The sequence below is a fragment of the Argiope bruennichi genome, chromosome 5, assembly GCF_947563725.1.
Source record: "Argiope bruennichi chromosome 5, qqArgBrue1.1, whole genome shotgun sequence".
NCBI classification, from domain to species: Eukaryota; Metazoa; Arthropoda; class Arachnida; order Araneae; family Araneidae; genus Argiope; species Argiope bruennichi.
This window is the reverse complement of record NC_079155.1, coordinates 124,188,494-124,214,520: the sequence shown is the minus strand read 5'-3', so window position 1 is coordinate 124,214,520 and position 26,027 is coordinate 124,188,494. Positions and strand designations below refer to the sequence as shown.

The window sequence follows — 26,027 nt, the reverse complement described above, 5'->3', positions numbered from 1 at the left end:
CGTAGGAACCGCAATTAGTTGAGATTACTTTTGCAAAAAAAAAAGACCTCAACTCGGAAAACTTTTCCCATCCAAGAAAGGAGACTCAGGGAAAAAAAATAATCTAGACGAAGATTTATGACGCAATTCTACTCATCTTCAACCCGCTGGCTCGGACGCTTATAATTAGAAATAAAAGACGAATATCAAGAATCTCATAGTGTGAAAAAGAGTTAGGTGTCATTCCCCCGTTCCGATTATAAATTGGCGGATGACCACGACCCTTTGGTTGTCACTAATGTCTGCTGCGGACACGCACACTTTGATTACATTCCTTGAAGTCTTCCGAAGGAACTGGAAGCGTTCCAATTCCATTGACGTAGAACTTCCTTCGTCGCTAGCTGCCTGCCAAAAACGCTGCAAAAGTTCGCTCTCTCCCATCTGGTTTCCTTCAGTTTTTACTTTTTGTGTTTTTCTTTATCGCTCACCTGTTTCCTTCCGTCCGCTGTTTCTAGGAGTCCGTGGCTGCCAACAGTTGGTGAGGGGTGTTTTTGATGAAGAGAATGAGCAGGGAGGCGAAATCTCTGCTGCTGGACGAGGTCAAGTCCTACAGGCCGGCCAGGCTGAGATCAGTGGAAACGAGAGTCACTCACCTCGGGGGTCAGCAAGAGTTCGAAAAGAAACTGACCACTGGGGTCTTCCAGGCAACACATGAGCCGGGTGGGAGAAGACAGTGGTTTGCCCCGGATTACAGGCCGGACCTGCAGGTTGCTGTCATACTTCCAGGATTACTATTAGGTAAATTTTGAGGAATGAGTAGCATTCCCAAAGTTATTATTTTATTGGCAGGCAATAAGTTTAAATTATTATGAATTTTTTTACATGACACTTGCTTGAAGTCCCTTATCTGAATATTTTGACCTAGCTGAAGTGACCAGACCTTCTGAATTAACTGGTACAGCTCCAAATTAATTTCTTTATCATGGACTTGCACCGGATATCGATTAAATGATCTGGAATTTTACTAATTTTATTTATTCTTATGTCGATTATACTGATAAAAGATTAGATTATGTTTGTTTAAAAAAACATATCTATCTGGTTTCTACCTTAATTTTTACTACTGGCACAATATGGCTATCTTGTATGTATTAAAATGAATCCAGAATGAAAATATATCTTTTAATGGATTAAAGAGAAAAAATAATAATTAACTAAATTTTTGAAAATAAACTATTACGTTGCTTCTAAATTTTTAATTTAATTTAATTTATTTTATTTATATGACTAACCCCTACTCTCTTTCAAAACGCTTTTCTAGAAACAGCAGACATCAGTAGGTATTAATATTTTTTTCATCTCAAATTTTGTTTTCGTTCATTTTTTCAGATTTGTGGCTTTTTTCTGATGCTGATAAATTATATTGATAAATGGGACGTAAATGAATTATTCTTATAAAATGTGTCAACTGCTAACTTAATTTGTGTATAAATGTTTACAAATATTCTTTGTGATGAATAATTCATAGTTTAAGAAAATATGCAGTATAGGGGAACTAAAGTTAAAAGTTTAGTTATGAGTAGATGGAGACAAAAATGTCATATCGTTTCTTGAAACATTCATGATTATGAGACAAAACGGAACATTCGTGATTATGAGACAGCGGAATGATCTCCCTCAAACTTTCTCTCTGCCTAATAAAAGTTTTATCTCCTTTCCCTAACCAGCATAACATTGTAGATCTTGACGTCAAAAGTGCTCAGATACTTATTTCCAGACTTTTCCAGATGACAGTCGCGTGCTTTATAGTATAATAAATAAGACTCCATTTCACTGGGGAGCAGTAGTTACGAACCAACATATTTAGCTATTAATCATTGGGATGCGATTAATACACAAGTACCAGAAAAATCGAAAATGTAGTTTGGATGTTTTTTCTTTCTGGCCGATCGAAATAAAATTTGTTACAAAACTACAAATGTAATCATATGGTCACATATCGAATTTCATTGATTTAAATCATTGCGTTTATGATTTATTACACTTACATGCGAACGTACAGACCGATAGATGGTCAATTCGTTGACAAATTTGAATCATCTCTATAACTTTTTAAGTTTTGTAGTTTGCGAGTTCACTTGTTGCTCAAATAGTCGGATAGACTATTCCAATAAATGAATTAATAAATGATTTTCAATAAATGGATTATATTCAAAATTTGAATTCTACAAATTTGACTTAAGATGTTTAAAGAAATTAAGATTAAGATTAAGACCTAATACCAAATTTTATCCATCTAGCTCAAATTGCTTTTGAGTTGTTATGTTCACAAACAGACAGACAGGCGAGGAGACAGAGCGATAAATAGACATAATTCCAAAAAATGTGCTTCTCGGGTTTAGGAAGCTCTGAAACATGGAGACAAGTCAAATTCTCGAGTAAAACTTTTTTTTTTTGAGGATTACTATGCTTTTTCTTTGCATATGAGAAAGAAAAAAAATAAATGGGAAAAACCGCACTCTAGATCTTGGCCATAAATCTTATTACCATGACTGGACAACAAGCACTATCAACAAACTTGATTGCCGTATCTTCAAATGGCCGTTTTGAATGAAGAAAATAGGTTAGGCCTTTTTGGCACTCGAATGAAACCATAATTTAACATAGGCCTACAATTAGAAACAAGATCAGATACCAAATTTCATTTATTTAAACAGTTACATTTCTGATTTATCAGATTAACATGCATGCAGCAAACAGTCCATTCTTTAATGGATTTAATTCAAAATTTGATACCAATATACACTTTAGACGCTAAATCCATGTTGCTCCTTGCATTTTATTATTATCGTATTCATTGTATTTGGGCAGTTAAACTTTCTGTGCATGGATTTGATCACACTTTGATAAAAATCTACAAATAAAAGTCTCCACAATGCATCTGCCTGGTGCATGTAATAATAATAATAATCACAATAATAATTAACAGCATTAAACCACATTATTTTTTATTCTGCTATTCTAGAAGTAATTATAACCTTATGCAGATGTTTAAAGAGAAAAAAAGAATAGAAATAATTTCAATAAAAACATCTAGTTTTTAGAAATTTAAGAAAAAAAAAATGTCAAATCATCCTCTTTTTTTATGAAATTTATTTAAATTTTCAAGTTATAAACTAAATGAACGAAGAAAGTTGGAACAAAAAATTTGGAGGTGGTAAATAATAAAAAATTGAAAGAAGATAAATATAACAATGCAAGACATCAGAAGACGAAATTCTCTTGGTGTCAGTCAGCTGACTTTCTTCCACGTCATCTCGATAATCAATATCACTCCTCTCCCCACCACCACCACCACCAAACCCAAATTATAGTTCCCCCAGGATTCATTCTCATTCAACAAGGGAGCCTTCACATGAACTCCATATTTCTGTAGAATGATTCGGATTGGCGCGATTGTATATTAGAGGAAATCCTGGGTGGTAAGAAAGAAAAATTAACAAATTTTCAATAATTTTGAATGAAATAATTATAAAATAAGTAAAACGAAAGCTCGTGATGGAGACAGAATATTACGAATCTTCTTATGAGTGAAGATTTCAAGTTCAATGTGCCGTGCAAATCACTATGGTGATAACTATTTTCAAAGAATCGACGGAGCTAACTGAGCAGGAGAACCCAAAGGACCAATAAGAATCTCCTCTTTTTACCACATTTGGTAACATCTTCGGGGAGGGCATGCCAGATATGAGGATGAGAAGCTTTCGGCATGGTGGTTGGGTCTCACTACTTAGGTCGGTACAGAAATGCAGTGGGGTTCACTACCCCCTCCCGATAATGGGCCGTGCTTCCCACGAGAAGGGTTGTACCGTGGTCGGTGATGGTCCTTAGGACTCAACTTTATTACCCGCCAATGCTGTCGCTGCCTTCCGACCATTCAGATTTATCAATGTACTTCAGGGCGGGTCGTCTAAGTCTAAGTGTGTCTAAGTTTAAGGTAGTCTGTCTAAGGTAATCTAAGTGTGTGATAACAAAATCCGGAGGATCTCTGGATGTGGTTAACACTCCGGTAGCAAAGAGAGGAGACTACTAAACAGGAAAAATTCACCCCTCTTTTCATAAGTGGACGATAACACAGGACCACGTGATACGTGTCTGTTACGCCGCTTGCGTACGAATGGGGATTAAATTTTTGTTTTCGTCTCCTACTCCCCAGTACTACATATTGTTGATGAAAATTATAATTTTCTTTCGTTTTGTGCATTACTAATAGTATATTAAAAAAAAGACTTTTCATGTACTTTAATTATCTGTTTATAATTAGCAAAGTCTTTCATCCTGAAAATAATTTCACATCACTTCTCGGACCTCGATGGTCTGGTGATGAGACCTCGGCTTCTAGACCGGAGGGTTTTACGTTCGAGACCCAATTCCACCGAAGATTGCACCGTCTGGTGCACGTTAAATCAGTCGGGACAAAACGCCTTCCCGCTGGTGTGGTGAAGAGAGAGAGGTGACTGCTCAGATGTCGTCCTTGTCCTCTGACCACGGTTCAAAATTACGAGGTCCAACCCAAAATAGCCCTGGTGGGGCTTTAAAACGGGGCGTTAATATAACTTAACTAAACCTAGCAGTTCTGACAAACAGGCTAAATATATTTCTCATTGTAATCATCAGTTAGTTTCCCTGATGTCGAATGATTTTATTGATAAATTAGGATTTATTTTGTATCCTACGTTGCTGTCCTATCCCTTATTAATTTTTAACTGAAAAGAGGAAAAAGGGGGAAAAAAACGTTGATTTTTTTGAGTTAATCAAATGTTAATTTAATATAAGAGCTTATAAAATTTTTATTTTAAGAAATAATATTGGGTGGTTGCGTTGTTTAGCTTTTTATTTAATGACAGACGACATTTTTAATACATCTTCTGGAAATTTATCTTTCATCATTCTTAATCCCATTTTCATTTCTCTATCTGTTGTGATATTTCATTGTGTAAAAAAACTAATGCTAAAACTCAAAAAACAAAAAATTACTTGTGAAATAATGTTACTCTCTTATTACTTTCTAATGCATAACATAACGCCATTCTGTGCACCCGGTGCCTATAACACTGAGCTCTCTAACCGGTAGGATGCGCACAAGAAGGGGGGAAAATAGAAGAAAATAAAGAAGGAAACGACAAACTATCCAGGAATCTCCACAGAGAATCTCATCGGTGTCAAGTCCTCCACGGCTGTATTTAATGTTTTGGCGAAATAATAACTAAAGGAATGTAACAAGAATACCTAAAAACAAATAGTGACAATGGGTTGAACTTACAGTGAAATGAGATTGCTAATTGACAAGAATAAAAGGGGGGAAAATGTATCCTTTAGCATTATACGAATCTATAATACATGTGCGGGTTGACGTTCGAACTCGCAACGTAAGGGTTCGTAGCCGAGTAACAAAGCCCCTAGACAAAAGTGTACACTCTTCTCCGGAAGTTGTTAACTGGCTTATAATGTTACCACCACAACAGTCCCCCACCAGTGAGTCGGTAGAGCTTATCGCGCCAGTTATGGCGAGCGATGAACGTTGTAATCGCGCCAAGTGTTATGGCGGGCGACGGCGAGCGTGTGTGAGTGGTTGTTGCCGGTAGATGGAGCCACGACAGCTTAATGAAGGATGCGGTTGTTCAGAACCAGGGTCACCAATGTGCGGGTTGAGACGCGCTGGGATAGAACCTGGGACCTTTAGGTTAGCAGTCCAGTAACTAACCGATTTTGCTAAAACAGCTGTTCGGGCAGAAGCGCTGTTACTGGCTTATATGCGATTCACCACATACATGTATAAACACATAAACAAACATTGTAGAATCAGAAATCTGTAGCCTCCGTCTGGGAACTGCGGTTTTGATTTCCGTTTTCCTTTGTGAGAACCGGCTAGTTGTTTCGTAGGGTATTACAGTTAAGGGGGAATAATTTAGGTTGATTTTGACGAGTGACATTTTAGTCTTAGCTGTTGTGTGGTTTTGAAGCGATCTTGGCATTTATGAATATGATTTGCTATACATAAAAGAACAATACAAAAAAACTCGAGTTTGCATAACACCCTAAATCAGAGAAACACATTTCTGGAAACTTTTAATTACATTCAGCCATTCCGTTACCACAGAACTAAACCATATAAACAGGCCAATTCGTGTTGTTGTTACTTATCTCGGAATCATCTAGCAGGGCTAGACAATCCCCATGAATCCGAAAACGTCTAAAAAGTCTAAAAACAGTTGAGGGTCCCGGAGGACTTCTTCTTTGTTAAAAAGCAAACAAATCAAATTAGGGGCAGGGAAGGCCATGTCTGATGAACACCAATGGCACTCAGGGTATATTTTTTGACCCTGCCGGAAAGTGAGGCTTGTAGTATGGTCACTCAAGAAGCGTTAGAAAGCAGTTTGTGGGATCTGGGTCGAAGCCGGAAGGACCCACCCGGATTATTTGCGAAATATCATGAGTTGTTTCGAAAGCTTGTTCAATTCTATTTTTGCCAGGGAAGAAATCTCGCTAAAAGTGAGCCTCCCACAATGACTCACACCTTCTTCAGCAGGGCCAATCCGTTTGTCTGTGAACACGATTGCTCAAAAAATGCTTCCAGCTGGACATATGAAATTTGGCATATAGCATTCGCGCTACATTGGTGGTTTCTTTGAAATTTTGTACGAACTCCATATAAGGGTGATTTTTCTGTCCGGCTGTTCGAGTACAAGTAAACATGACAGCTACTAAACGAAAAAAACAAAATGGGTAACATTTATCACAGAGATTTAGTATCAAAAATATATATTCATAAATCTGATGACAGAAAAACTAATGGTAATCCAAGAATTTAAAAACTCACTTCCTGTTAGTTCAATCAAAATCATTCAGACCCTATTTATTTTCTCGTAAACGAAGTATGAAGAAAGTATTGTAAGGGTCAAAAGATTTGTTCTCGACATTTTGATGAATCATCTCGTTTTAGACCTCTCTGAGTTTGAATAACACATTTTTGGCATTAGACTGCATGCCAGTTTTGCTGTGAACACGACAATTCAAAAGCGCTTGGAGCTAGACGGATGAAATTTGGAATGTGGACTTTAGACCAAATTTGTACATTTCTATCAAATTTTGAAGGAAGTCCATTTAGAGGAAATTTGTAAGAGACCTACTGATTGAGTGCAAGTGAACTCGATTACGATGAAAGGTATGAGCTGCATTGATAAAATTTGGTACACAAGATTGGCATCTAAAACAGGGGTGGGCAGACTTTTTCAGCGTATGGACTACTTCTAATTTTTTTAAGGTGTTGCGCTCCGTCCAGTGGCGTAGGCGTGGTGATTTAAAGAAAGGTCCACAATATTTATTAAAACTTAATAATAAATACGGAATAAGTACTTACTTACATAACTACAAACATAATAATCATAGCCACAAATATAATAATATCAAGTAATGCATTTAATATCAAATAATTCAAAATACCTAAAAAATAAATCTTTTTCATCTAAAGTTAGTTCTAGAAGTTATAGTTAGAAGAATACTTAGTCTACATATTGCCCGCCAATGTTGAATATCTCAGTATATAATTACTAACTTATACTCTTACACTGGATTGTAAGTGTCTGTGTGTGTGATGGGAACAATATGTTGTCTTATTATCGATATTATATTTATCGTCATTCGTCGATATTATATTCATCATATATGTCTTATATGTTGATATTATATTCATCGTTGGAAATGCATATTCACACAGATAGGTAGAGCCAAAAAACGATGTTAAATGATTTGCAACTTTTTTTTAAAATTAGGATTCTTTACTTCCCCATTAGATTCCAAAAGTTATTCTTAAATTCTAAACTAGAATTATGCCCTTTTGTAGCTAAAACTTCATTTTCCTTAAGAGATAAAGAGCATATAATGTTCCATGAATATGTTTCTTTTAGTAAGCGCATCTTAGGTCTTGGTAAAGGCGATCACCCCAAAATGTTTTGGTGGCTCACCGGCGGCGATCGACTTAATGCCCATCCCTGATCTAAAAAGTAGAATTTTATCAAATTTTGAACGAAATCTGTCGAAGGTTGTCAGTTTGTATTTTCGCACGCTTGTAAACACAATAACTTAAATAAATTGAATTTGGTATGTAATTTTGGATTTGCAATTGCAACTTTGACTTCAAACTTTCGAATAAAAAAGGTCCAAAAAATACATATTCGTTTATTTATATTTGTGTATTAATCCGCATTTTAACGATTAATCTCCAAAGATGGCAGACTCATAGCCTCGTTCGTATCCATTGTAACGATAATGGCAGGCAGTTAAAAATATACAAATTCAGTTAAAAATATACAAATGCAGTTAAAAATGACGAATTTCTACTATAGTGTACTGTGACAACTCTCATGTGCTTGTTTCTGAAAATAAAAATTCGAAAACTTGTGGCGTTCATGGCTTTGTCCAAAATCCAAAATGTTATGCGGGAGTGTGGAAATAAATAATATTTTTATCAGAATGTGCGTGAGAGTTTAATGGAGAATTTTCCCACTGTTATATACATATATAATACATAAGTTTAATACACACGTTTTATTTTTCTCGATATCTCAGAAAGATATGCCAATCCCTCTTCTGAAAGATCAAGCTCATTTCAAACACAAAAGGAATCTATATTCTAGAAGACGTTTCATGCTTCATTTCTAATTTAGAACAGGTACTCAGACATTAAAATGAGTGAAAATTCCTTAGACAGCTTAAAAACAAAGGGTTATAATTAGACACGATGCTGTAAGGTGCCAACTTGGCGAGGTTTCTGGTGCCAAAATCACCACATTCCCATTGTTCTTCAGTGCTTAAGTGATTTACTTCCCATACTGTTTTAAAATTTTACTTTCTAGAACGCTGAAAAACAGACTAATTGTTTAATCAATCTTAAATCAAAGACTGCCATTGTAATGAGACTACCATTGTAATAATTCTTTCTGAAAATTTTGATTTCAAGCGGTCCGAAAAAAATAAATATTCACATGATAGATTTAGTAAAAAGGCTAGATTCACGCCAAATGTCTATTATTCTAATTACTATTTGCCAAAGCCATGGAAGGCCTCCGCGTCCCTACACAAAATCCACAATTGTATGCAGGGGGAGAGAATAAGATTTTTCACGATTGAAGAGTCTCCAGGGAGACTACTACATCTGGTTCAGGATTCCATTTGGATCAATTCCGATCTTTTACTTTTTTTACCTAAGTATACCTAAAGAAAATGCTGTCGTCGTCAGGAGCTTCGGTCTTGAAAATTTTAACGGATTTGCTTACTCCGAAATTCAATACGACTGAATTCTTAGGTTTTAGAAATTGTCTCTTTGATTATTTGTCTGTGACAAAGACAATTCAAAAATACAGCGAGTTAACTTCATAAAAGTAGAAAAATGCTGTCCCTCGCTCAATATATTTGGGTATTTAATGCATTATATCTGTGCTATATCTGTGTATCTGTGCCAAATTTCGGATACTGTCGGTCTAAGAGAAAAAGACTCAAAATGCAAATTCAATTTTGTTCACTTTGGATGATACTTCAAAATGTAAAATCTGCCATTTCGTGCTAGTATGCAAGAAAAACGAAGGAAGAAAATTTCTGTCAAATGTTTTATTTTCCAAAAGTAAATCAATGTGCTTAAAAGATATGTTATTAGTCTCGAATTATGCTGAACTTAAGTTTACAGTGTTTAACCGTCATTAACAAATTTAATCTCTTCGTATGAATATAATGGCGTGCCTGATGAATGACTGAATCGATGAATCAGTATCGAATGACTGAATTTTTAATTTGCAATTAAGTGAAAGTAGTAGTAAGTGAGTTAAAATGAAAGAATCATTTGAAAATGCTTCAATATATGAAATGCTCCTATATTATTGTAGGAATTAAAATAATAATTAATATCCTCAATGCGATGTATCATCTAATTAGAAAATTAAGTAATTCCTTCTAATTAGGAAATTAAGAAATTAAGTAAAGTATAATCAAGGGATCAATTATGCTTAATATAATTTTTCACAATAATATTTTAAATATATCTTTCAATAATATCATCATCATATGATTATTATCTGAATATAAATTTATGATAATAGTAAAGTATAATAGTTCAAAACATATTCCTCTATTTGTACCATAATCCTTGCTAAGCGAATAAATATTCCTTATACTCCTTTGCAAGTTTTATTAAAATATGTCTCTGGTGTTGAAATTTGAAGCATGACAACACAGACAAATTTGAAATATGTCTTCTCAAGAATAAAATAATACAAAGTCACATATTTTCTATATTTTAGTCTTGGACCCATCAATAACCCAACATGTCTGGAATCTCAAGAAGTTCCGAATTGAATTTTTTGTGAAACTTTTTTTTTCACTTGATGGTGAGAAGCTAACTCTGTGTTTCGAGAAATGGGATTTCTAGACCTCTCAGCATCATTTCGAGAAAGATTGGAACCCGTATAAGTATGCGTTTATGAGAAATCTATAGAATCAACAAACTTAAGACGATGTCTCCACACTTTTTAGGCGCCTAGCCTATTGTCATGAAAAATCTTACTGAATTAGATAAATGAACATAGGAAAATTATGTAACTGAATAAATAAAAACTAACCTCAATTCATAAAATCATATAAAGGATCAAGAAATTTCGTTACTTTTATAAGATAAGAATGAATAGAATATGATGCAATGAAAAATAAATTAATATAGGAATTAAATATAAAGGGATTAAGATTAAAATAAGTAAAAAGGATGAAAAGATTTAAGATAGGTGACTACATTGAAGAATCTATTTTTTGCGAATATATAATTTATTTGTTTAATATTCTTAATATCCAACAGTTGTCTTTATAAAATCTATTTTTTTGTTTCTAAATCTATTTTTTGAGATGTTACACTAATATTAATATTTGCATTCACATACTGCATTAAATCTACTGTTTTAATACTGCATTAAATCTTTAATTGTTGTTTCCTTGTATTCCAATATTTTGTAGTATTTTTTAAGAAAAACTCATGAATTAAAATTTAAAGCATATTTTTTTGTTCAAATTTGGTAAAATAATTTATCAATATGTTTGGCAATTCCTGAAATAGAAAATAAAAAATCTATTCATTAAGAAATATAATGAATCGATTGTGTTTAATGATTCACAATGAATCGATTGTGTTTTAATAATTCACAATGAGGAAAGTATGGGACATTTCTTGTTATTTATCAGTCAAATAAAATATATAAAAAAATGGCTAGAAATACAGATTATTTTTAGGAACCAAGTAATATGTTTCATAAGCTATCTTCAAAATGTGAGGCAAATCGTTTGATAAACTAAAAGATGTTTGCTTTACACCACTTTTTTTAGCAAAACGAGAGCTTTTTTTCCCAATTTTTAAAAACTTACGGCATTTAACTGGTATATTTTCTTTTCATAGAAAATTCTTTCATCTTTTTTATGCAAAATTCAAAAATATAACTGTTTTAGAGTATTTATCAAAATATTCATACCAAGTGAAGTCACATATTTTGTTTTCTAACAGCTAATTTCTAATCTGTTAGAAACCTACACACCTATCTAACCATACACTTCCAGATAAAAAGCAGTATAAAGAAGATCTATATTATTTTTATGAGTTAATAAATCACTTCTGGAAATTGCTGAAATAAGTTCCGTGTTTTTTCAAGCAACTGGCCAGGTTATGAAACTCTGAGTTTCATTATTTTATTCAAATCAATGGTCATCGGAAGGAATTGACGTGGGTTTAATTGTTATTTTTTCACAAGACGTCTATTAAAATATCGAAAATTGTCTACTATGAATGATATTTAAGCATAAAACTCTACCCGTTTCTTATAAAATCACAGAATGTTATGAATTTTTTTGTATAAAACATTAGTGTGTTAAAAATAATTTGATATTTATGAGTGGCAAAATGAACAGCAAAATATGGAACTACTAAAAAAATTAAAATTAGTATTTTTTTTCATTCGTTCATTTATCGACATGAACAGCAACAAGAAAAATTTACCAACTTAAGTACTTTTTTTTTTTTAATTTGAAATATATGTCTATATCTAAAGGTTTAGAAGCTAACTATTGAATTCGCATTCAGAGTGCTTAGTCTGCATAATAGGCAATTTTTCTAAATTTTCAGCTGTCATTATCTAGTTTTAACACCCTTTCCCCACAAGGAGGTGGTATTCCGTTTTTTCGTAGTAGGACAAGATTATCACGGCTAATTTGGACGGAAATTATCTGTGCCGTCACCGCACCTGTTCAACCTTTCAATTCCCATTGCGCAATCTTCTCTTTCTTCTGTAATATTTTCTATTCATCAGCCGATAACATCTGTAACATCAAAATAACTCCTCCTGAACAATGACAAGAAATTTTCAACTGGTATTATGGGATCCCATTTCTTTCTCAGGAGTGCTATTTATAATTTTCAGCTGCAGCGAAATATTTTGTTGGGTTTAAAGTGAAGGAAATATGCTAATATTTATTTTTTTCTTTGAGAAACCGTCTATAATAGCTAATTATTTGTAAAAATTCTATTTCTCCTATGGTTTGCTAATAATATCAGTGACAACTCAGAGCAAAGAACACTCCCGAGTATTCGGTTCGCGACTATCCGGCTTCCGTACTAGCAGGTCTATTTTTTTTAAAAAACCAAAACTGTAAGTTTTGACAATTATCTTAAGGTTACCTTTTCTTATCTATATATGTTTATCAATGAAATATAAAATAAGTTTGAGTCAATTTTCTCAAGAATTAGGCCTAAAATTTACATTAGTGTTTTGTTTATGTTTCCATCATTTAAATTAGGCTTTACAGAATTTATGTTAAAAATGTGGCCAGTTTGTATGCGATGAAGCTTATAACAGCCAGATAACAGCGACGGGACACGAGTAATAACTTTCATTTTGTAGTCTTGTTACTCGGCTGCGAACCACAAGGGCCCAGGTTCGATTCTAGCCAATTCAATCTCCACATTGGTGAAACTTATTTTGTTTTTACCATTTGTTTGTTAAAATGTATTTTCAATGTAGTTGTTTTTTTACGATAGACTGCTATATTATTATGTTTTGAAAATCTTTATATTTTTGACTTATAACATCATAATTAATAAAGCTTTAACTGTCACCCTATTCGCTTATGCTGCATGTTCTATATCTACTTGTTAAAAAGGTTTAGAAAATAGAATTCAGATTATAATTAACGTATGAAGATAAATTTTTAAAGAAATTAAAGAAAAAGAAAAATAGGACAGATTTATTTTAATTTTTATTTTTTTATTCTTAAATAAATAATTTATCAATACAAACATTATGAAATCTTGAAATATATTTTTCTGGAATTATATTAAATGAATCGATTAACAGATATTTAAAATATGAAAAGTTTAAAATATTGTGTTATTGTTAAAAATACTATTGGTGCATAAAATTTTCATCAGCACATAAGGAAGTGAGTGATAAAATTGGAAAATTGGAAATGAGTATAAATATACATAAATATACTTAGTATAGTAGCCATTCTTTTTTTCTAGCCATCGAAATAAAAAGTAACAAAAATGTATTAGGTAATATTTATACGAAATAGAACGTATTTAACTTCAATTTTGTAGCATGCTAAACTATTGTTATCTTCTTTTTTTTTGAAAGGGAGTGTCGATAGAATCTTTTTTACTGGTTTTTATTGAAAAAAAAAAATTATTAACGGTTTTGTTATTATTATTTTTAATAATCCTAATTTTTTTTATTAACCATCTATTGAAATAAGATAAGATTTAGTATTATTCTCGCATTTAAGCTTAAATGAATCTGCAGACTTTTTTACAATTAGATCAATCGATTCAATACGTGCAATTAGTTTTTTACCCATTAAAATCTTTTCAAAATTCTATAAGTAATTTTCGTTACATATATTTAGCCATATTGTTTTAATAAATTATATTTAATTTCAAATAATAACAGATGCACCTTAGTAAAAGAGTTTTGCTATGAATCGATCGTTTAATTTAGACTTAGGTTTTCTAATAAATAATTGTAATCGAATTTGATAAAATCGAAGGAATGTAGTATAGAGTGCTCAGATAGAGTTCTGTGTAGAGCAAAAGCCTTATAAAGAAAATTTTATGAGTTCCCTATAAAAGGTATAAGAAGAAATCTCTCTTCTTTAATGAAATAGTTGTGAAATTTGCACATTTATAACAAAAGAAAAGACAGTGTAAGTAATAATCGAATCTGGGGGGGGGGAAATTCCATGAGTTGAAAAGTTGTGAATAAGTTTAATTTAAACATGAATCATAGTTTATTAAATATGAATTTTTCAAATCGAATTTTAAATGTGTCTAAGACATGCCCTGTGAGAGAAATGTTACGAGCAAACTTCACAGTAGAAAATTTTAATCAGATAGAGGTTGTTAACGAAACATCAAAACTTTTATCAACTTAAACAGGTTTTAATTCAGAATTTCTAGTTCAGTAATTTAAGATTACGAATATCAGTTATTGGTATTAGATTTTAAAAGATATAAAAAAAAACCAAAATCTCGCTTGATTCAAAGGTTAACTTTTGGAAATTAGTAATAAATTTTGCATTAATTAGTTTTAAAACCACGAATAAATTTATTTATTTCATAAATATGTTTATAAATGTTAACAGAAAATTGAAATTGTTTGAAAAGAAAATTGTTTATTTTTGTTATTGAAAAGAAAATTGTTTATTTTACCGAATTCGCAAAGATGTTATAGAGGATTTTTAAAAGTAATACAAACATGTTTAACTTTCTAACAATACTATTTTATTAAGTAGTCCCATTTATTTTAACATGTAAACGATATTAAAATCTTTGATAATTACGGAAAAACAAAACATTTCTCTCAAATTTGAACTTCTTCATAAAAAAATATTTGTTGTTATTGCTAGAATGTTTTAAAATTTTATGTTGAGAAAGTTTCAGGATGCAAAAGAAGCAATTGTTTTGTCCTGATTAGGTTGAAAGTAAAGATGGGCAAGTTAGCAAAAAACTCTGGCTCTAAAAGTGATATTTTGCAATGTCAGATGTGCCTGAATTGTCCAAAAAAAAAAGAAAAAAAAAAAGATGAAATTTAAATCTGAAAAGAAAAAGAAAAAAAACGTTTTTATGAGCAATTTTTATGAATGTCCGGAACCACAGAAGAGAGAGATAGGTATAATAATACACATACATACACTTTTTAGATATTTATCGAAATTGATTCATGAAAAAAGACAGAATTCGGTCTTATATTGTTCTTTTTCTCACAAATTCAGTTGATTTCAATATGCATTCATTCGAAAAATTTCTTCAGTGTATATGAGTCTACATCGATTCGTAGTAGAATCAAAACGACTTCACATTCGCAAACAAAATATATCATAGAAATGTATAGAATAAAGAAGAATGTACATTGTACAATTACATTGTACATTTATGAATAAGTGTAACTTGTGTCTCTAACTTTTTTATACGTATAAATCGTGAATCGTTCACTGGAAATACAGGATCATATATATATATATATATATATATATATATATATATATATATATATATATATATATATATAGTTTTAAGTGTATACAGGTTTCAAAGTTTTCATATTTCAAATGCAATATTAAATGGAACTTACAAAATAGCTTGTTATTCTTTTCTTTTAAAAAATATTACTTTTTAAAGAAAAAATTTGAATTTTGAAATCTATCTTTTTCTAATATATTTATTTCTAGAATGCAACTTTTTTTTATTTGCTTAGGTATAGTTATAGTTAAAATTGTTGAGAATCCGCAAAACTCACGTACCACAAAGTTTGATCGTTTCTCGCGACAAGTTACATAAAATTACCTTCACAAAAACTATAAAGAAAAGTGCAGAGCCAAATGAATTTCTGAGCAGGAGAAGTAATAAAATCGTCCGGAGATTTCCTTTTCCCAGCTCATATTTTACGAACCGTTTTCGAATTTACGACTCCCGGAAAAAGGCGAACACAAGCGTCACTTGAAAAGAAACATGTGAAAACCACTGAACGAAAAACAGGATTTTCGGGAAATAAAATAAATTCGAATAATTCTTCGTTTTTGTGATTCATAAAACAAGACACCTCCTAAACGGAAGTAGCCGAAATAAACTTGTGTTTCATTATTCATAAAAAAAGTTCCTATTTGTCAATGTAAATATTTGAATATAAAAAAAGAAATTTGCTGGTAGATTTGTTATCATTCTCTAGTGATGTGGTTGCCTATAGAGTTTGTATAATTCAAAATTAAATCTAGTTCCCCAACATCCTCTCTCTGGTACTGGACCAAAGATAGTTCGAAGGATCTTTCTCTCGAACATGTTCAGAGAACGCTGAATGTCCAAGTTCAGAGTCCGAGTTTCACTTACATAGAACAGAACAGGCATAATAAGAGTTTTATAAATTCTTAGTTTAGTTTATCGCCTGATTCAGTTGGAACTTAATTGTTTTTTTCAGTCCAAAGAAAAGTTTATTAGCCATTTTTATTATGTTGTCAATTTCTGCTCTGAGTTTGTTATTACCATTAATCATTGCACCAAGGTGTTTAAAATGATCAACTTTTTCAAAGGTATGACCTTTAATACATACACAGAAGAACACTGTGATTAATAGTTAAGGGCGGTAATTCGATAAATTTGATTTTATCTTGGTTGAAAAAAATTTAAGAACATATGATTGAAAAATGCTTACATTTTTAAATGGGCCTTATTTACAAATTTTCAAACTTTCGTTCAGAAAACATTTTTCAATACCTATCTACTTACAGATCTAAAGTCAGCAGCACTTAAGCATTTTAAACACTTTATTAATAGGAATTTGATTCGCAGAAACTAAACAAAAAAATTTTAAACATCAGAAAAAAATAAACTTTAATGCATTAAATAAATTATATATCTTTCCTCATAAATGATAGATTTTCTTCAAAGTCAAGATTAAAGACATTAAATTCTAGTTTTGTGTATAAATTGCATCAAAATATTCTTTTGACTCTGAATGAGAGTCAAAATTAGACATTGGCTCTAGGTTCATTGAAAAATAAACGAAGAAAGTGGGAGACAAACTATTTAACTAAGGAATTCGTGGCTGAGGCAGTCATTCCGAAATCGAATCATCCTTTAAGGCAGTTCGGTGACGCACAAATTGCGATTTCGTAATCGAATTACGACTACACTTTGAAAAATCATTCATCAAAAGAATGTAGCTCTCTCTCTCTTTCTCCCATGGTTAGAGAGAAAAAAAGTGAAAAAAAATGTTTTTGTTCTCCGCTCCCTGGTTTATTTTGAGCAGTGAAAGAATTGTGTTCTTGGCAATGACATTTCGGATTAAAACATGGCTGGCATCTTTGGATCCATGCCAAAGAAAGGCAGATAGTTGTTGCTCATTGTGTAACAACATGGGTCAAGAAGATGCGAAACAGTTTCGAATAAAGGTCGGGGCCATTACTTTTCGAAAGGGGAAGAGAACATAAAACTCAAAAATAAAAAACCTAAGATAACAAAAGAAGGAAAAGTTTAAAATTGAAATATTTAGTTGATATGTTTTATATGTTCCATTCAATAAAATAGTTTCTTTTATACATTCTAGAAACTGCATGCTTCAGCTAACTTCTGATTTGTTTAGATATGTGTATAGTGTTTATATATCTGTTTTATGTAATGCCAATGGCGCGTAAAGAATTTCAGAATTCTCCAAGGGCTCTTCAGTAAAAATATTTCCGAAAAGATTTATGAACATCCATACTTCAAAAGGTTAATATATAGAAGTTGATATTGTTCAAATTTTATTCTCATTCCTAAATATGAATAGGGTGCTACTTAAAATTTTAAATATTTATTCATTGTTTATTGAAAATGAAATCATTTTCATCCTTCTATTAAAATATTATTGTTAAATATTCCATTAAAATCATTATGCTTTCATTATTTTCAAATGCACAGATAGTATTGAAGACATTTAAATGAGTTTTTTGGAAATGCCATTTCTTTACACGAAAATGTAATATGATAGTAGCTTATAATTCAGTGAATGCGCTGCATGGTAACATACTTAATTATGAAATGTGGCCTTATACTGAATTATTTCCTTTATTTTCTTTCTTATTGTAATGTGAATGCAGCCGAAACATCTGGTCACTGTTGCAGTAAGCAATTAGTTTCCTCGGGCGCTGTACAGTTGTGAGACAAAAAAAAGAAAAATTTTTTCTTTTTTTTTTTCTCGAAAACTTTTTGAAGTGCGATTTTGTGTTTTTTTCCCTACACAGAAGCTCTTCAGTAGATTTTAGAATCACCACATGTCGCTGATTTTTTTTTAAAGTCGTATTTTTAGTTATATAACAACTTTTTTATATTGACAAGTTTTCATAATAAAAACTTTTGAAGTAAACCTAGAAGCATTTGGCGATCAGTTGGCTCAAATATAAAATGTTCAATCATAAACGCTCAAACATAAAAATTTCCATTCTACACTTTTCTACAATTGAAAATAAATATACAGTTAAATATTTATTAAAAAAATTGAACTTTTTCATTTTATTGAAACGATGTAATGTGCTGTTGCAAAATATTATTTTATTCATTAAATATTTTGAATGACTAAAATATTTTTAAATATTTGCACTCGAATTATACAGGGTGGCATTAAAATGACTTTCCCTGTTTGGAGGCATCTGCAGCTAAAACAAATGAACGAAATGAAACAACATTTCATATACAGACTACGGAAAGTATGGTAAGACGAATTCCTCAGAAGAAAGAAAATTGTTCCGAAAGTTGACGACAGGGGAAATACTGCTACTGTTGAAGTACTGTCATAAATAAATTAACGAAACTCACAAAAAATAATCTTTCATTCATCAATATAAAAACTGCCTGGACGCCATGCAACATTTTCAATATTCTGACTTTCCCTGTGGACAACATATTGCATACGGTGTATGACTTTCCTTATTGCTGTAAACTGTCGCCTCATGTTCTGCTTCAAGGCATGCAGATTTGCTTAAGAGCAGCCACTGCATTACACTGTCTAGTGAAGAACGGATTTCCTAGTCAAGCATGTTGAAGTAAGGCTAGAGCCTGTCAATTACGAACAACAGTCAAGAACGAACTACTAACATATCTTTTGCTTTTCCTTTTTTACAAGGAGTGCATGGCGCTGCTGTCACTCACGCACTAGTAATTTTTCACAAACCATCTTTATATGCAAATTTCCTCGTTCGTACGTGACAGAAGCTCCAATATCTCTCTTATCGGCAACTGTAATGCTAATTTTTTTTTTCTGCGGAATTTATCTTCCCATACCTTCCACAGTCTGTATATAAAATGTGGTTTCATTTCAGTCATTCATTTTAACTGTAGTAGCCTCCAAAAAGGGAAAATTATTTTATGGCCGTCCTGTTTTAGCATTAAAAAAATTTTACTTAAATTTTACGATGCTGTAAAAATTAGTTTTGTGCAATAATATTTACGAAAAATATCAATGGAAAGCGCATATCTTTTTATTATGTTCTAATAAATATAATTTCTATGTTTAATTAATTAACATTGCATTGTAATGAATTAAAATTTTTAAAGATTTTGCTCCGAGATGCGCATTGTCCTTCTTACCCGTTATATTATGTTTATACCGAATTTGATAGGTTTTCTGCCATGAAGAACGTCAAAAGATGAAAATATTCGCTATTATTATTAAACTAATCATCTTTGGCGGCTGAACCGCTGGTTCGACTAGATATTAATCTCTCATGCATAGTATGGTGTGCATAATTTCTTTAACAAGTATATTTAAGTATCAAATTGTGATAGACGTTAAAGCCATGTTATTTTAACTAACTCAGATTTATTCTCCTTATCAAATACGTGGAGAAAGTCTCATGATATCACACTACCAATAAAAACTTTAGTATCTTGTCTGATGAAATATAATATAGTGTGATGTTAAGATGAGAAAATTTAAACACATGATTTTCATAATTTTTTTAAAAAATTGTGTTGTTGCATGTTTTCTTAGTGAAAGGATTTTGAATGAAAATTTCTTGTTACGCTATTACTGGTCCAATCTTTGAATAGTTTTCAGAATGCATACCGATTGCATATAACTATTACCACAAAAATATGATGAATACTTAGTCATTTCTTGCCTAATGTTTAAGAAAAAGCTTTTGCTAAAGAAGCTATTAAGAAAAATCTATTATCTAGCATCGTATCTACAATGAAACAGTATCTTGAAATAATTTTTCAACAGAAATTTTTTCCTATCCATGTCACTTAAACCTGAATGACTGGTTTGTTGATCAGGAATTTAAAAAAGTGAGTTACATCAACAAATAAAGAGTTTAATTGATTCGAAATATTTCGTATAGATTCTATCAATTTTGCGGTTATCTTAAGATAATCGACATATTGATTAATCACACTGATAATAAAAAAAATTCTCTGCGCTTTAAAGGGTTATGTTGAAATGTGTCAAGAAAAAGAAAGTAAATAAACATAGATCAACAGGACTTGATCATTAAGTGCTTAAGGGATTTTTATAAATGCCGAATCTGTACAATATCAATATCAATTTACCTTTACGCGCAATTATTCATATTTTATATTAGCTGATTTAGAATTGCAGTAATAAAATAAGGAGCAACAAATTTCATTGTATGGGAAAGTCTTGAAGCTAACTTAAGAAATTTTACAAAATGGAAGTTCAGAAATATGTTTCATCATATTTCAGTTCATATTGTAAATCATATTTCAGTTCATTATATAAACAAACTAGCAGACCCGGCCACTCGTTGCTGTGGCTAAGGTTTTTGTTATATTACATAGTAGTAAACTATTCAAGGGAAACGGTAGGAGAACACCAATCATGGGGACCACCATGCTTTTTTACACAGATGCCATTTGTAAAAAAACATGGGGACCTCCATGATTGATTTTCTACTACCGTTGATATTGAGCAAAAATCAATACAAAAAAAAAAATAAATTTAAATTTCTTTATTTTTTGTTTTCAAGTTTGTAACAAATGAGTACATTACAAAGTTGTTAGTAAAAAACACGTAACACTTAAACTTATAAATGAGGTAGGTAGGGCAGATAGTTTTAAATCTTTTATTAATGTTTATTAATAAAAGATTTAAAACTATCTTAATGTTTATTATTTTGAATTATAAATACTTTTAATTTCAATTTAATTTAGCCCTAATCGGTGCACAATATTTTTGGTTAACCTGTCTTTAGCTAACTCAAATAGATTTGACGGTTTTCCTACACGTGAACATGCAACATATAGTTGCCCATGAAAAAAACATGGATTTTCCAAATCTAAACCACAAATGGACATTGTTTGGCCTTGAGACTTATTTATAGACATGGCAAAAGCTAAACGAATTGGAAACTGTAACCTTTTGAAGGGTATCGTAGATTCTGATGGTATCATCCGAACACGTGGCAACAGGACCACTTCTCCTTTAAACTTTCCAGTTAAAATGGTAGCTTCAAGTATATTTCCGGTGATCTTTTTGATGACTAAACGCGTACCGTTGCATAATCGAGATGGATTCAAATTACGCAGGAGAATAATAGGTGAACCAATCTTTAATCGAAGGTTATGTTGTTAATTTCGTCAACATCAACATTTTTGGCTGCCAAAATAGCCCGATAACTGAGTCAGTTATGATTCAAGTAATTACTCTGTATATCCGGAAAAATACTCTGAATCAATTCATTTTCCCCTCAAGAATAGTGAAGAAATTGTCTGGCAGTTTGATGCATTGCGTATTTGGTTGCAGTTCTATTTTACCGTTCCCAATATCTACTAATTGTTCAGAAAATATTTGTGCTGATGGATCATTTTGCAATTGTACGCGCATGTTTATGGCCAATCGAAGTGTTTCAACATTTCGCCATAAGTATGATTGTTTTAAACATGCATTTTAATTAAAGATTGTTGAACAATGAAGCACTAATAATTAAAAAGCAAGAAGAATTGCACTGTATTACTTTTACTATAATATGAATTCAATTTATACTTCAGTCTAAATAACACGTGGTCGGCTATGCTAATACCAAAAATTGAAAAAGTAAGAACAATTGAATTTCATTGTATTGCGTTTACTGCGAAATAAATTTAACTTATACTTTAGCCTCAGCAACACGTGGTGGTTATGCCGTTAAATTGTAGCTTATGTGAAACGTTGGTACTTTTAACACAGCGCCATCTGTTAGAATACTTACTCAATCCAGTCAACAGATACCGCCATCTGTTAGAATCGCTTGGAGCTAACAGATAATTGTGACTGTCAAATAATGAACAAATAATTTGTTCCTTCTTAAAACCTTCCTTCTTAGTATAAACCCTTTATGATGTATAATAAATCCTCTAACTTCAGTGATACCGATTCTGGCTTCCTCAGCTTAAAGGAAAGATTTTAAAAAAAAAGTTCTATATTCCACACATGAAGTTGCCATGAGATTTATTCCGTCATTGATACATTTGTCTGTTGCAATAATTCAGAATTCATTTACAAAATGAAATCAGTTTCAGAAACATTTATCAAATAATGATAAGCATTGTAGCTGAAGTGAATGATAGCTGAGTTGATGATAGCTGACATAACTTGATACGTACATGCAGTTTATTAGTAAAGAAATGAAAAACTGAAACGATTATTGTAACCATTTTTTATTATCATATCTTCAATAATTTATATAAAAAAGATTAAATTTCATTTAGCATACAAATGAGTTCATATTTTTTTATTATCCGATTAGAGGAACTTATTACTGGCTCGTTCACTTACCATTTTTACGATATGCTTAACAAAAGAAATAAAATCATTTAATTGAAAATTCAATGAAGGTAACAAATGTTATTGCCGTACAACATTTTTCTTAGTAAACAGTCAAATAAAGAATCGGAATTCATTCAAAACGAAAAGTAATAATTATCCGTGTGCACCTCCAAGTATTTTTCCAAACTTCTTTATAATTAAAAAAAAGCAGAATTTTAGTATGTTATATTAATCAGTGATCCGTTAAAACGTTTGTAATTAATCATTTTCAAATAAAATATCTTATTTCTGAGAATTGCCACCGTGCACAGTAATACAAAATTCAAACATAAGATCGTGATACTTTATCCGTTGCAACGTATCAAATTTATTGTATGCATTAAAAAATAATTGTGCAAAACGATATCTTATTCCTGAGAAACATTTTCGGATAGGATCATAAATAATTCTAACATTCGGATTCGAAACGTAACGCAAATGCGTGAGTGTTTCTACACCAGTTGGGGTAACGCTATGCAGATTAGAAATTTTTAATTTCCTTTATTCTGTTTTATTTTAATTCAAAAGTACTTAAGAATGAAGGTGAAAGATCGATTAATTAACAATGTTTAATTTTAAATGCATCAAACATTAAAAAAATAAATAGAATCGTTTTAAATAAACAGCCGAAAAATCTTAAGTCTAGCCTCATGACTGTTGGGAAAAAAAACTGAAACAGTACTCATTTGGTGGTGGGGAAAATGAAACGATTTTTTTGGCGGGAAAGTTAGTTTTTAATTAATAATTAAAATTCTAATTAAAAATTCAAAAAAAGGGCTATCCTATCTTTTAAGTTAGATCAAACTGCACACGGTGTGCAAATTTGATTAAAATCGGTTGAGTAGTTTAGGAGTCCATCGCGGACAAACAACGTGACACGTAATTTATATATATTAAGATTTCAAAGAAAAGAAATATATCTTTTTTAACCACACAGATTTTTTTTTTTTTTTTTTTTTTTTTTTGTGATTTTAGAGAATTGAAATCTTTTGTATCATAAAACAATCGGTTTTCTTTTATTTTATCTTTTAGAAAATTGAAACATTTTACCGATACCATAAATGCATTATATGAATGCTTGTTATATGAATACTTCTTATATGAATAGTTATCAAATACCGAAAGTTTATAATTTAATTTTAAAAAATATTTATCAAGTGAAACCAGTATGATAAACATATGAGCATAAACATTTTTTATGGAAGGAGGGCATTTTTTTCAAAAGGGCAAAAGGAGGGCATTTTTTTTTAAATTTAGGTCACACTGACATAATTCTTTTTATCGTTAGATATCAAATATTATACTACAATACTTATTAAGAATATGACTTGGTAAACATCGTTGTATTTATTTCATAATTATTACATATTTTAAAATGCTATATATATATAATTGAAAATGTCATGTATCTTTCAGATTTTGAAAGCAATATGATATTCCATATTTTTTCATTTTTATTTTAATATAAAATTTTTTTAATATCATGAATGATCAACATTAAAATAATATTAATAATTCATGAATTGCGTTCATATAGAGTCTCGTTCACGATTTTTAGTCCTGTACTTGAGGATTACTACATACTGGCGCACATAGCAACGCATGTTCAGTTTGCTTTTAAAACATAAAGTCTTAAAGATACAGTTATTTTTGTAGTTTTGTAGGTACTCTTTTCTATGTATTTTATATTTCAATTCAGAGATAGTTTTATTTTGAAAATATTCCATTTATGTATAACATAAATTTCGATGATTTCAGTTATAAACTTCGTCGTAGAATATGCCATATAACGATATTCAAAATGCAGTAATGAAAACCAATTAAAGAAGTTGTCACTAGAGATCAAGTCACATATGATATTCATCATTTCTGCAGCCTCAATACAATGGTCTGATTGATCCTAGCAATTAAAATTTCTGTCTGTAATAGATGCATATATTAATTTAATAATATTTTTGCGCATTTTTTATTTCATATTTTAATAATAAAGGAGAAATAATGCACTTTTCATCTAACCCCGATTTTTTTGCCCATATTTTATGTTAACGGAGAAGAGAAGGTTTAATTCATATTGTAGTTGTTGCTTATGGCACTTGTCATAGACAACCCCGCTGGCGTAGTCAACGATTTTAAGCCGAGTTTTAGCATTTCTAAGTCCAAAAGTGCATCTGAGCTACTCATGCCCTTTAGCCGAGATAGCCCTTTTCACGAGACGGACTTCATTCGTACATTTCATTCACAGATCATAATTTAGACTTGAATCAGAGAACAATCACCTCTGATCTGGTGCCCCCAGTGGTATTGTATCGATATGGAGGACTTCGTGGCTAATATGGAGGACTTCGTGGCTAAATTAAACGTGGTCCAGCCACCATGTACACGGAAAGTCTTCAGCCGGCGAGGTTCGAACTCCACGCCCTAACAAACAGACTATCCCAGCCTTTAGTTCATACTTCCAAATTGAAGGGATTTTCTGTCGCTCGCATCTGTAGTACTAAAATGGTGTTTCTGTCTAAAGACTTCCGATGAATCTAATGAGGCATTGAAGCAAAAGACAGAGGAAATGAAAGAAGATTCACATACTGTCTATAGTATCCTCTCCCCACCCACCCCCGTGCATTTCAGATATGGGGATGAGAAGCTTCAGGAATGATAGTCGGTTCTCGCAGCTCTGATGGATATAGGTGGTTGTGAGGTGGTTAATCCCCCCCCAGATGAAAGAACATTCCTCTTATAGGAGGGATTATATCGTGGCCGGTGATAGTCCTTAAAACTCAACCTTAGTTCATGTCAGTGTTTTCGCGGCGTCCGGTCATTCAGATTTTCCCATATTCTTTCGGGCGATTCGGAGTAATTAGATATGATTATATATTCCTTGTAGTTCTGACGGACGCAACTCAGCATTTAGAGGACAGAAACGAACAAATTATAACTTATTAAATAAAAAGCATTTCATGTGAGCGGAAACGTAGCGAAACCTTGGAGAAGTATTCACGAATGCAACATAATTTCATGGTTTAAGTATTATTTCATCAGTCGGGCAATTCGGAATAAACATTTTTTCGGAGTTTGGGTTTCTGAAAACTTTCAGAGTTTGTTGAATCATATCTACACCTAGTAAAAAACTGACAT

At 31.6% G+C, this 26,027-nt stretch overlaps 2 protein-coding genes across 4 annotated transcripts in view; one reads left to right on the top strand and one right to left on the bottom strand.

Moving 5' to 3' along the window:
• LOC129969416 (uncharacterized) overlaps positions 1 to 26,027 on the bottom strand; it is a 147,659-nt gene that overhangs the window by 82,483 nt on the left and 39,149 nt on the right. The gene's annotated exons all lie outside the window — the stretch shown is intronic.
• The window catches only part of LOC129969415 (dual specificity protein phosphatase 19-like), a 113,152-nt gene that overhangs the window by 86,045 nt on the left and 1,080 nt on the right, over positions 1 to 26,027 (top strand). The window contains exon 3 of one of the 2 annotated variants that reach the window (XM_056083980.1): positions 495 to 777. In XM_056083980.1, coding sequence (XP_055939955.1) covers positions 534 to 777 — 244 coding nt within the window. In that variant the 5' untranslated portion in view covers positions 495 to 533. Of the gene's footprint in view, positions 1 to 436; positions 778 to 26,027 lie in introns of those variants that run through there. The other variant, XM_056083979.1, reaches the window with a different exon arrangement.